Source organism: Euprymna scolopes, chromosome 23, assembly GCF_053919585.1.
Source record: "Euprymna scolopes isolate OS-2025 chromosome 23, ASM5391958v1, whole genome shotgun sequence".
Classification (NCBI taxonomy): Eukaryota; Metazoa; Mollusca; class Cephalopoda; order Sepiida; family Sepiolidae; genus Euprymna; species Euprymna scolopes.
Genome location: NC_136504.1, coordinates 46,043,943 through 46,058,407, shown reverse-complemented (window position 1 = coordinate 46,058,407; position 14,465 = coordinate 46,043,943). Strand labels below are relative to the sequence as shown.

General features: G+C 31.0%; 1 protein-coding gene across 6 annotated transcripts in view; it reads left to right on the top strand.

Annotated features, from left to right (window-relative positions):
• The window catches only part of LOC145245870 (ribonuclease P protein subunit p30-like), a 162,295-nt gene that overhangs the window by 40,242 nt on the left and 107,588 nt on the right, over positions 1-14,465 (top strand). For all 6 annotated transcript variants that reach the window (XM_080107583.1, XM_080107584.1, XM_080107586.1 and 3 more), the window contains exon 2: positions 3,143-3,219. In XM_080107583.1, coding sequence (XP_079963709.1) covers positions 3,143-3,219 — 77 coding nt within the window. The remainder of the gene's footprint in view (positions 1-3,142; positions 3,220-14,465) is intronic.

Below are 14,465 nucleotides of genomic sequence, written 5' to 3'. Positions count from 1 at the left end.
TCCAAAAGCAGTCTAGAGCATTCCATATGTCTCTGTGGCATTTTTAACAAGTTTAAAACAGAATTTTATTGCATATCGTTCTTCTAAACTGTCCTCGTGTTCAGATTGCATTTTTGAAATGTGACAATCAAGCTTTAGTAGGGTGTATTCCAATTCCTGCTTTAGCTGTTCATTTGAACCTGAAATTATAAAACTTAGTCATCTAATAAGATGTATAGCAATAACATACTGAATTTTCAAAAGTCTGACAATTTTAAATGCCTGTACAAAAGTCTGGAAACTTAAGGTATCTCGTACATAGGCGATAGATAAAAAAGGTAGGTCTATGGCAATTGAATTTACTCAAAAAACGTGGGCCCAACTTTTGTATTTATATTATTTAGATACCCGTAGTATGAGTTGACAACAACCATCTTCCAAATGTGTTGAACCTGGTGCTACCAAATCAGGCTGTCTGAAGATACCAGCTTGCTGACCTAAGATGCACTGAACATTGGTGTTGTTTTTCTTGTTTTTTTTTTTTTTTTCAGTTGCAAAACTCTCATGTTCTGCAAAACCAAAGACAGTTTTCTTCTACAAAGCAATCAGATCAAATGCGATGAATAAATATTTGAAAAATATAAAGAACCTGATGCTTAAAAACCATTTGTTCTAAAATTACTGAATTCAGCATTAAATAGCCTGAAAAGGAGCTGATAACCAAATGTGTTTGGAAACTCTGTACCAAATGATCAAGGCTTTACTCTTTGGAAGCTACAAAAAGCAGATTGAGAAAAGTATGAAAGTGAATGTAAAAAAAAAAAACTACTAATCGACAGGCTCGTAATTCTTGCTACTCTTTTTTTTTTTTCCTTTAGTCCTCACATTCTATGAGCAGTGTTTCTGACAAAGGGGGAATATCTGCTGTTTTCTGTGGAATCTATCCATTTATTTTAAGGTTGTTTTTGGTTGTTTTGCTTCGTACATAAAGTGGCTTCATGCCTTGTCTGGAGCAATTTCGATTTAAAAAAAAAAATCAAGGACATAAGTGACAAAGATGGTAATAGAATGCATAGTGAAAAGACAAACAAAAACACAGGTTATAGTTTGAAGGTTGCCAGGAGGCAATTGGGCTTCAGCGAAGCAGCCTTACACATGTTCAGCAGAATGCCCATCACACACAACTTAATTGAATTCAAATGTCTCCATGCATGGTCATGCAGAATAATAAAAGAAGCAAAGAGTCATTGTCATCATCATCCTATTTCATTTTTAACATCTGTTTTAAATGTTGGCAAAGTGTTGGGAGAAAGGTTTAAACAACCTTGTTTCTTAAATACAAAAACAGTTTAGGAAACAAGAAAAATATCAGGAATAAAACAAAACTTTTGTGATTAAATGCCTTAAAAATTGATACAAATCTTATTTTGTGCAGCCTGTAATGACCAAATGGCACACAAGAAGACTAAAGAAAAACAAAAATGCCTGCTGCTTCTCTTGCAATCCTGTCATTTAAGTGTTATTTTCACGTTTCGATCAATGTAATCTCTGACCTTCTTCAGGTTTATCTTGTTGAACTGAAGAATTAATACTAGAATTGTTCGCAGTGACCTATGGCATAGCGTATAAATTACTTGGTAAAATTCAGTTGTAGATTACTCTTCTGGAGCATGTAAGTTCAATTCTCAGTGTGGACAACACTTAAAATACAACTGAGAATTACTTAAGACTTTTATCTAGTTTAGGCTGATGGAAGGAGAGCCTGCTACCGGTGTGGATTAAATAAAGGGTTCCATTTAAAACTCCATGCAGATTCCCAAGTTTGACAAGGTACATTTGAAGAAGGTTGACATTTACATGACCAAAATATTGTGAAAATAACACTGAAGGTGAGAATAGTAGTCTTGAATAATCTAAATACTACGAATAAAATGGATAATAAACAGGTGAGTAAAATAAACCAAGTGCAAAATTTCAATGGGGCTTCAGAAATTAAAATCAACATAGTAAACCATCTTATAAGATTGGAAACTTTTATCAGTGAAACTAAAAAAAAAAAAGTCATTGTCGGCTTCACCTGGAGAAGACATGATACTACATGGAATCATAGGATTATAAATGATCTATGTCAATTTTTATAAAAACATTTTGATACGGGTACATTACAGTTAGATACAGGGTGTTTTTTTTATTGCAGATTTGGCAGCTATCAGTTATTTTTAGTTCAGCTTGATTTGACAATTGATCAGACTGACACTGAAGCAATGGTTGCAAATGATATAGTCAATTTATTGAAACATTTAATAAATGATTAATTTTATTAAATGAACCTGTGAACTAGCCACCTCATTCGTACAATTTAACTCCATTAGATTATTTTCTTTAGGAATATGCATTTGATGTGTTATTTCCAAAATACAGCCTAATTTAATTAGCATTACAAGTTGATTTTTTTTCTTTTTAGATAATTATTTTATCAACCTGCATGAAAAGAACTATATAAAAGATGCTTAAAACTGTTTGAATTATGCAAATACCATCAGTAGTTCAAAAGTTAGAATTTTAAGTGCCAAAATTTAGGCTTTTCTGTGGACATTTTTCTTTAAAAAAAGTGGGATAAAATATGAACCTCAATATTTCAAGAAATTTGGTAATTTCGCCACCATTGAACGCAGAAAAGAAAAATAAATTGGAATGCTTATTCTATTCTCTTTTCATCAATATAATTCTTTTAAAAATTGACCCACAAATAAAAGTTAACTTGTTGAATCACATTAGGCATGTAATATTGCCGATGTCCACGAAAATACAGCATACACTTGTAATGCTAATTTAATGTGTAGTTTGTGAAAATTGGACTTCTAAATTACGGCATATACATGCAAACCTAGGGACTATCTACCCGGAATTTATATATTTAAAATATAAATGCCAATAATAATCTTTGTATTAAACCATGTATTTGTATAATAAAAATATTTTTCTGTGATTTATTTTCATTTAAAGTTTGCTGCCTCTCAAAAAAAGTCCTTTATATAGATAGATATGATACAGATAAAATATGAACACTTCTATGAGAGCCCTAAGATAATCTTACCATAAGCAACAACACAAAGAATTCTTTATTATATCCATTTTGTTTGTATTTTTCTTTTCTTTTTAGTGGGTTACAAACTTTTTGCAGTTAATCATGTATTCACACATCAACCAAAGCCAAAAGGGAAGAAAGAGAAAAGCCAAGTAAGCTTTTATTTTATTTTATAACAAGGAAATGCGAATAAACGATAACCACAAATAAAAATACTACTACCACTACAAATAATAATTATTTTACAGTATTTTATGTGGGTATTAAAAATACATAAGAGCAACAAAAGTGCAAAAAAAAAAAAAAGGAATAAGAGTAACAGACTACACGAGTAAACAAAGGCTAAGTATAAAATGAAGTTTATAGAAAAGTAATTCAGCAGGTATTTACCTCTGCAAATCTCTGATCAGCATAGGTTACTTGTAAAGTAATAGCCTCATTTGTTTTGTGAGGTAAGTGACGCCATCTTGTTTTGTGTTCAGAAATGATGGTAAACTGATAATCTCCTAATCCAAGAAATGCAAGCAGACAAGGAATGGGAGTGGTCAGACTTTTATCATTATATATATATATATATATATATATATATATATATAAATCTTATTCTTGGTTCATTCATTGTCAATAAAACGATATTTCTACATTACCAATTTAATTGAAATTTTCAGACAGTCTATCCTTAGAGTCGAGGAATGTTTTTATGTTATTAAAATAAATTAATATTATAAATTAAATAAAATAAAAATCTTGTTCATAAGTCGATTCTGCATGACTATTCAGTTTTTACTTCCGGTAGTTATTTCAATTCATGCACCACGATTTGACGACTCTAATCGATAAGTGAAAAAAAAAAACATCCTCTATTTTTAAAATTTAAATTCATTTGTTTATCTTCCCAATTTTTTAATTTTAAACAAATTGCTCGCCAGAAGGTGCATTTTCAGTTGAAACAGAAAAGTCAAAGAACCTTAACAAAACCATCTTTGTTTTAAAAATCATTTTTTAATAAAATTGACAGCACACGTTTGTTTTTGTTTTTTTTTAACAGTTGTTTCTATATAAGAAAATATGAACTTTTTCTTAAAACTATAAATTGTTAGGTGAAAAAGTTCACGGTACATATGCATTTTGCTAACATGCTGAAATCTTTTTTTCTTTTTTTTTTTTTTTTCAGCCAGGGAGGTGTTTTGTAATTCTGTGCTTTCAACTAACAATTTATTATTTAAAAAAACAATTTATTTACAATTTATTATTAAAAAAAGATGTCAAATTATAAAAAAGATATTGTGAAAGTTGAATTTAACTTAAACAAAAAACAATGATTAAGATTCGATTGTTTTGTTTTTGCTTTTTTACCATAAATTGTTAGGTTAAAGTTTTATTGTTTTTGTTTTTTCAAGAAAACTTTAACAAAATTGAAAATACACTTTTTTTTTTTTTTAACATAAGTTTTTATGAGCAAAATATGAATGCTTCTTTTTAAAGAAATTGTTAGGTGAAATACAAAAGTTTTGGCAAATTTGCCGTTGTACAAATGTCCTCAAACCAGGTAATCACTAAAAGGGACTCTTAAAAGTCAACACTGGTATCGAGCAGAAGGTTTTTTTTACATGTTTTACAAACTTTAAATGGGTAAAATATAATCACCTAATTATTGAAAATGTGATCATGTGATTAAAATTTAATTCTAATTAACCACGTTGTTTAACAAATTTAAAAAATAATGCAAGATGAAGTATTACAATGATTAAATATGTTTTATTTTATAATTTAACATTAAAAACATTGAACAAGAAAAATAAAATTTTGGGTACTTAGGTATTTTTTGTTACTGTACTGAAATAATAATGTTATTTTGAAAGCCTTTCTTAACATGGCGAGTAGGTTTTGTAACTATTCTGTGTTTACACCTTACAGTTTAAAAAAAAAAAAAAAAAAAAAGAGATTGTGAAACTTTAATTCAACCTGAAAATCTATTTAAATATAGCGTGGTATCAAAAACGCATAAGCACCAAATTGTGGTTTAATTTTACAGTAGATATTGTTCTTGGACATATACGATGGCAGATGCTACCGTGCTATTAGTTTTTTTTTTTTTTTTTTTTTTTTTTTTTTTGTAAGGTGGAAGCACAGAATAGTTATAAAACATCCTCAGCTCCTCATTAAGAATGGTTTTCAAAATAATAATGTTATTTCAGCATAGCACCGTAAATACATAAGTACCCAAAATTTCATTTTTATTTGGCAATGTTTTTAATTTTAAATAAAATAAAACATTTAATCATTTTAAAACTTCATCTTGCATTATATTTTTAAATTTTTTTAAGCAACATGGTTAATTAGAATTTAATTTTAATCACATGATCACATTTTCAATAATTATCTGCTTATATTTTACCCATTTAAAGTTTGTAAAACATGTAAACAAACTTTTGCTCGATATTAGTGTCGACGTTTAAGAGTCCCTTTTGGTAATTACCTGGTTTGAAGATATTTGTACAATTAAACGGCAAATCTGCCTTCTGTGCTTTCAACTAACAATTTATTAAAAAAAAAACAAAAGGTAAATTTTCACATTAGGTCCACCGCCACAATTTTTAACATGGGAAGGTTGGGGGGGGGGGGGGGGTATTCCGAAAACCGTTCTAAATATGGGGGGGTTAGGGGTGTTTATTCCGAAAGCCATTCTTAATATGGGGAGCTTGGGGGTGTTCATTCATGGCCGCCAGTGAATTATAGTGCATAGTACAGGTCTTTATATCTCAAAAACTACTTGCCTCTGCAAATTTTAAATGAGATTTTCTTATTCAGCGTAGTCAAACTTCTAAAAGTAGTCATTATAAAGAAAATTGTGGAGGTGGACCTAAGTAAAAAAAAAAAAATAAATAAATAAATAAATACCCCCCCCCCCCAAAAAAAAAAAAAGATAGCATGAAATTTAAATTTAACTTGGAGAAACTTGCACAAAGATTTGAAAAAGTTGTCAACAAAAACAAATATATAACCAGTAAATGTTTTCAAAAGCAAGATAAGTTACTTTTCTACCTAACTGGATAATTTTTTAGCGTTTTTATTGGGTTTGTATTACTGTACACATAGATTTGAAAAGGTTGTCAAAAAACAAATGTATAACAAATATTATCAAAGGCAAGATGAGATAATTTCCTACTAAACTGGATAATTTTTTTGTTTTTATTTGATGTAAAATGTTTATTCGGCTTGAAAAACACAGTATTTACTGCTATATTTGAAAATTATAAATGGCGGCAGACTCTGTTAAACACGTTAAGTTTGGGAAAATGAGTTAAAATTAAAAAACTGTACAAATTACTGTTAAATAACCACCGGATATATGTCAGCCTATGTCACGGTAACATATATTGAGTGAGTTCCTGACTGTATTTTGTATAGTTTTTTAGTTTTAACTCATTTTGCCAAACTTAATGTGGTTAAGTCTGCCACCATTTGTATTTTTCAAATATACCGATGAATACTGCATTAAATAAAAACACTAAAATCTTATCCAGTTAGGTAGAAAAGTAACTTATCTTTCCTTTGATAACCTTCATTTGTTATATATTTTTCAACAAGTTTTTCATATCTGTGTTTAGTAATACAAATCCTTTTTATTTAATGTAACGTTTAGTTGGCTTGAAAAACAGTGTTTATCGGTATATTTGAAAAATACAAATAGTGGCAAAATTGTTGATTACGTTAAGTTTGGGAAAATGAGTTAAAATTAAAAAGACTATACAAAATACTGCCAGAAACACACCAAATATGCCAGCCTATGTCACGGTAACATATTCGATGGGTTTCTGACACTGTTTTGTATAGTTTTTAACTTATTTTCCCAAACTTAGCATATTCAACAGTCTGCAACCATTTGTCTTTTTCAAATACATCGATAAACACTATTTTCCGAGCTGATTAAACATTTTACATGAAATAAATACACTAAAAAATCATCCAATTAGGTAGGAATGTAATTTACCTTACGTTTGCTTTCATTTATTTGTTTTTGGACAACTTTTTCGAATCTGTGTATAGTAACGACCCCCCCCCCCTCACCCAAATACTAATTAAAAACTCAAATTTTTTTAATACAAACAACAAAAATAAAACTCAACATTTTAGCAACATTCGGTTTAATCCACTGATTGTTGGTCGAATCCAAGTCATGATTGAAGGAAACTCCCAAGGATCCGAATCCAATTCTGCAAGAGTACCATTTTTTTTTTTTTCACTTTTTGGAGTGGATTGCTGTACTAAGAATATAAAAAACATGCATTTTCTCTTTTTATTAGATTTTTCCATTACACCAAATTGAGCCACAGCAACGCGTGGCAGGGTACAGCTAGTTTAAGAAATAAAAATAGAAAAACTGACATAAAATGTATCTAAGAAACAGGTGCGGACGACGAATGGGTAAAACTTGTGACTAATGTGGAGAACTTCCTGGTTATGATTGAGAGAGTGGAAGGAAAAAATAATTAGGGAGGAAAAACTGTGCTACCACCATTAATGTAGACATAGTTTGGATTATGACACTCCCAGGAATTAATATATAATTTTATTATAACAGATGAATGCGACTGCAAATATGTGCAAAAACTAGCATTACAAGTGGATTTTTTTTTTTTTTTAGATAATTGTTATTTTATCAACTTTGTGGCCATCTTGGTATGCATGAGCACGCAAACATACCCCCGAGAAACTATGCGCAAACACACGTACCAAGATGGCCACCAGCAATGACATAAGAAATGACATTGCTTAATATCCAGAAAGCTACTTATTAGCGGAAAATTTAAATGTGATATTCGTTTTCAGCATACCAAGACTACCTTAAAAGGTAGTCATTTTAAAGACAGATGTTAAGGTGAAAACAAGGTAAAAATTTACAAAATGCATCACAATGAAATTCTTTATCGAACCGCCTAATTATTATTTAGATATCCTCAATAAAAAAACGGGTTTGTTTTACAGATTCAAAAAAAAAATGGTCTTGACAATGAGTTAAAAATAAATTCAAGTTTCATGATATATTTTATTTGTCAGGTGAAAGTACAGAATAGTTAACAAAACACCCTTCCTTCCCCATGTTAAGAATAGGTTTCTAAATGTCATTTCAGCAGGTTAGCACAAGTGCACAGGTACCTTTTTTTTATTTATTTATTTTTTACCACTAAAAAACAATTCTACCTTAAGTACAAGTAAACGCATGTACTTAGTACATTTTGTTTGTTTTTTTTTTACGCTTTTAGTACATGTGTACTACAAGCGTTAAAAACAACAAAATAGTATTGTTTGGAAATCAAATTTGTAAAACTTGAAAAAAAATTTTAAATTGACAAACTCAGAATAAAAAATGAAACTGATTTTTCTGTTCTCGTTTTTGAAAGCAGAAAAAAGTTTTTTTATTCTTTAGTCAGCTGAGCGCATAGCAAGTCGTTTTCCCAAGCGGATTTCAATTTCTATAAAAGATAACATTTTAAAGAAATTTCCGCACAATTAATAATTATCAAATATTTACATATTATACATGAAAATAATTCTAAAACTATCTATATGAAAATGGATGAGGTATGCCGATTTATCTTATCAATTTTTAAATATTCTTTGTCAATTATGCTCAGTCGTAACTTTGCTTCCTGTGGTTGTAAAAATATAAATCAAAGTCCAGTAGAGATGGACTTCTATGCTTATATAGCCTGTAAAATTTCAGCTATATCCAATTAAATTTGATCCCGTGCATGTGTATCTAAACATAATGTATAAAATGTAAACATTGAAAAAACGGTTTTCCTTTTTGCTGTCGTCATTTTTTACCTTTTTTTTTTTTTTTTTTTTTTTTTTTTTGAGCATAAAAATATTGAACGCATAAAAAAAAAAAAAAATTAACATCATTGGCATGCATATTCTATTCTTTCCAGCAATGTAATTCTTTTAAAAATTGACCAACAAGTAAAAAAGATATGACTTGTTGAAGCACATTAGGTATGTAATATTGCCGATGTCCACGAAAATATGCTTGTAATAGTACAAAAACCTACTTTTTTTTTTTTTTTCTTAATACCTAAAAACTAAATTTCTCTCATTCCAATACCAATGTTTGGATCTTTGTGTTCCTCCAGGTGAAATAAGCGGACATTTTTTTGAGAAAGCTCTTCGCTTTCATAAGCTCATATAACTGACTTTCACTCCAGATTTAAAATGGAAGACTAAGGTCGCTGGAAAAATGGTTGAATCATTCTACTGATCCAAGAAGTATCAGACTCTTAATGCAATTCTCTACTCATATAAAAGTTAGATATGTCCTCTGTACTGCTGCCACAGCTAGTGAGGTGTCATTAGAGCACTGTTTGTCACTTCAACAAAATTGACTTTGAAATTATGTGTGTGTGGGAAGGGGGGGGTTCTCTTCCATTCCTTACAAGCCGCTTCTCACAGAAGAGACAGTGCTAGTCTCTCTCTCTCTCTCTGCTCTGTTGTTACTTTCATCGATGGTGTTTGATCTGAGATATAATCTTTGACCCCCACCTTGCAAAACATTCACTGCAAAAACTTGCTTTGCTACCACAATGAAAAATGACTTTCCTCTTTTTTTGCCTGTGTGCCTAGTGTCTGGCAGAATTTCCAGAGTTTTTGTGCAAGAGCTTCCTGTTAAACACTTTTCCATAGTCATCTTTAAATTCAATATTGACATGTTCCTGTTATATCATCCCAACAAGTAACCAATCTTGGTTGATTCCATTAAAAACCCTTTCATGAGGTGCAAGAAAAGCAAGTTAAATGGTTTAAATGTCATGGGGTTGTTGATGATCGGAGAAAGGTTAGGTATCTTTTCATTTGCATATGTGTCACTTACTGGTTATGCAAGAGCATTTCTCTTGACTTCGTTTTATGCCTCTTGCCAGGAGGGAGTGATTTGTATGTGTATCTATAACTGGTTATTAAAGAGATTTTTTTTCTCTCTTCTAGCAGGATTTTCAAAAGTTTTGGAAATTGCTGTATTTTGGGAGAGTTCTTGCAAACAAGTTGATTATCTTTTGGTATTTGAGTCCTGACCGGGTTGGAATCGTGATTTAGAAATATTTTGATTTTTACACCTGACCTAACTCTGATCTAACAAGGGAATTTTCTACAGAGGGTCATCACTATTTAATTGGTTACTATTCTATCTTATTAACCTTTTCTTATCGAGGAGCTTTCGGCCTTGATAAGTGGTAACCATCTATTTAAAAAAGAAAAAAAAAATGACTATATACCCCTCTGACAACTAAGTCTAGCTCCTTACCTGTTCATTTTTCTTAGGTTGGTAGAAATGCTGTTTTCCGAGTCAGAATCTATCCATCTTAATTACTAATTCTGTTAGAAAAATCTCGTGCTACCATATCAGGCTGTTTGAAGATATTGGCTTTCTGACTTGAATGCACTAAACATTGATGTCATTGTTTTTTTTTCCTTTTCCCTTTACAAAGGGAAAAGGAAAAAAACAATAACATTAATTCTTGGTGCAGAGTTAATACTGTCTTTTCAATGAGTGGGTATTGTTGCAAGGCAACAGAGGTTTTAGATTTCCTTTATTTTTATATATATATATATATATATATATATATATATATATATATTAATGGAAATTACTCCAGACAAGGCATGAAACCATTCGATGTAAGGAGCTAAAAAGAAAATGAAATACTTTAAAGTCAAAAACTAGTTAACAATAAGTGTTAGATGGATAAGTTCTGACTTGGAAAATAGCAATTTTTCCCCCTTTGTCAGAAACATTGCTCATAGAATGATAATACTTTGCTTTGACAAACTTCTGGAACTGACCTGAAATGGAAGAGCCTACATCAGATCTGTTGCTAAAATTTCTGGAAAAATGGTTGAATCCTTCTACCACTCAGAAAGTATCTGATTCCCAACATAATCCTCTCTATCTATACAAGAACCAAATACATTCTAACATGGAGTACTGTTGCCACATGTGGGGAAGAGCTGTTAAGAGTACACTTTTCTACCATGACAGGGTACAAAACCGCCTTTGAAATCTAGTGGGTGAAGACCTTTTCGCCTCTTTACTTTCTCTTTCTCACAGAAGAGAAGTTGCAAATCTACCTTTTGTTCTATCATTACTTTTATGCTAGGTGCTCGACTGAGCTCCAATCTATGGTCATCCCCATGAAACATTCGCAACACTCTTATAGCTAAAACAACTGTCAACAATTTCCCTTACTCTCTATCTGTACTTAAGATTAAAAAAAAATTAAATGAAAATTCCAAAGTTTCGTTCCTAGAACTGTCAGTCTGTGAAACACAATGCCATGAGGCTTTTTCCCAGCTGATTATAACATGATCGTCTTCAAGTCTAATGTAATCAAGTTTTTGTTTAGCCAACCTCTTATATAATTAAATTCTATCAAAGTTTCACCATTACTGATCATTAGTTATCTCACCGTCTACTTGACCTTCATGTTGGAGTGACCTCCAGGCCTTGATAAGCAATGATCCACAAAAATAATATTCCAATTTATAATTTACTAGCACGCTGCTCATCATTATCCAGTTGTAAAATCCACTTTAATATATTTTAATTTATGCAGATTTTGTATTATAGAGCCAATTCTCTATTGATTGTTATATGCATATAAAACCTTTTAATGATTAAGATAATTAAATGTATATTTGTGCATAGATTAGTTGGCATATCCTTGCTAGATTCCAATGTTTTGCAATTTTGATCCATTGAGCAGCTATTTTTACTGGCAAAAATACATATCAAATTTTTTTTTCACAGGTTTGAATCAACTATATACCAAATTTCAAGTCTGTATGCCAAATATTGACAGAACAGTTTGGTAGAGACCATTCCACACACAGACATGGTCACTTTTATGTGTGTGTGTGTGTGTGTGTATATATATATATATATATATATCTAAAGAAAATGTTTCTCTCAAAACTCACTTGAATGTGCAATTTTTATTCTGCACAGACAACCTCTATCTTAAGTTGCAAATTTAACATTAATGATGGAATCAATCTGACAGTGGTTTTATTCCTGCCGGATTGATGTATGGTTCTATTCAATCCTAGAAGGTCCACTCTCCCAGACTTTACCTTCTTTCTCTGAATGGAGGTTAGTTTATTGCTAATTGCCTGAGATGTCTATGAGACTGCTCGGGCATTTTTTGTAAACCAGAATGTGCTTATCCTAGAGTGTTGGCTTCTCAAAACCATACCTGACATTCTGTCTAACCTCCTGGCAAAGAGGTAAATAATATGAAATTAAGAAAAGTGAACCATTATATATTGTTTATTTTAAATTAACCTATTACATGATTTTCTTGTTCTTGTTTTTATTATCATGAAATTAATTAGTGTCATATAGCCTAGAACAAGCATCTCCAAACTACAACCCACATACCAGATCCGGCTGCCAAAATCTTTAATGCAGCCGGCGGTGGAGCTCTTGAGGAAATGTGAAAATATTCAGGAAAAAATCTTTTAAATGGAAATGTGTGAAAAATGTTTTTTTTTTTTTTTTTTTTTTTTTTTTTTGTTCAGAAAATGATTAAAAGAATGGAGTTTAGGAGAACCAGTTTCACTAAAAAGCAAAGCTAATGAGTAAAACAGTATAAAAAAAAACGTCCAGGTCATTTTTTTGTTTGTTTGTTTACCCCCCCCCCTACCCACTTATAATAACAGTCAAGACTATATGAAGAGGTGAAGGGAGATTGATTCTTAAAATAGAATTGATGTAAAAATAAAACGCATGTCACACCTCTTTCACACAAGCGCACACACACATATACATATATTAGTATATACACAGATATATATATTAGTGTATTTATAAAAACATTATTGGCTACATATATGCATTCATGTTTCTGCTGCAACTCCTTTAGAGAAACAGCATCTTCAGGCCTAATCTTCTTTTAAAACCAAATTTTAAATAGTTCTTCTTTATATAATCAAGTTCAAGCCTCTTCATAAGATTTACTAAAAATCCAGTATTTTTCCCCAACAGTGCTCAATTCATCAGTAGAGCTTTTATAAATAAACATTGTAAGGAGTCTACACAGATCACCCAACATTCCCACACTAATATATATATTATGTCTGTCTAATCTGTTTCGAATGTGACCACCCTTCAGAGAAAATCCGTTCAATATTGACAGACTACAGATACCCACTGTAAGGGTATGTGTGCATGTAATTGTAGATTGCACATTCCTACTCTGAGTCAGCAATGCCGGATTCCAGTGGCAAAGAGAAATCCAGGACAACTGAAAACAATGCTGAAATAAGTGGAGAGCACATATATCCACTTGATATTCCAAAATATTTACCCATTTTAGTACTGACTAGGTTCAACATTGCTTAATTTCAGTGATATAATGGGAACTGCTGTGTCAACATGATCATGTTGTGTGTATCTATCATATATATTATATATAATGATGTCAAAATCATTAGATCACTCTAGGTCGTCTTGAATGACGTTTACGCTTTATATAAATGTTAATTTCAACTATATTTCACCTAATTAACATTGGCCGAGCGGTTTGTTCCTTGCTAATAGAGATGGCTTTGTGGCCAGGTTAATCTCTCAACTGGTGGTAATCATGACACCCTGCATTGATGATTTCCAAAAGGAGGAAACGCTAGTGTCTGTAGGTATTAAAAATAATTATAGTAATAATTATATATACGGTAGAACCCTGGGATACAGCATTAATCTGTTTGTGTTGGGATCGTAAGGTGAAATCGACGTATGGCGGAGTCTAAGCAAAATTTTATTCAGTACATGTTAAAAATTAGTAACAAAATACAATGCAATATATAATACACATGTATATAAGCAAATAACATTATAAATGACACTGTAAGGCATAACCAGGGGCCAGAAAAACATTGTATTCCACATCGTAACCTGAAAAAAAAACATATCCCGGGGCTCTACTGTGTGTATATATATATATATATATATATATATATATATTACTTTATCTGTCTGTGTGCAGAACCATATCTTTCAAACTACTGTCAACATTTTCCTTTGGAAAAATAATCAAGTAGAAATTCTGCAAAAATATGAATCTTAAAAAGTAAGCATTTTCATTAAATTTATTCATTATTTTTACATAAAATTTTGCTTTTATTACAAGTGAGAACAGTAGTCCAAATGATCCAAATAATAAATTCTTATTCCCCCCCCCCCGCCTTGCAAAAAAGTAAACTACGATTACTGTTGTTGGCCACTGCTATCTATGAACAATTGCAGACACTGGTGGCCATGGCTGAAATGTAATCTTGCTTTCACTTATGGTACTGTTTTGAATCTAAAAAAAAAAAAAAAAAAAAAAAAAGCAATTAAAGGAATGCG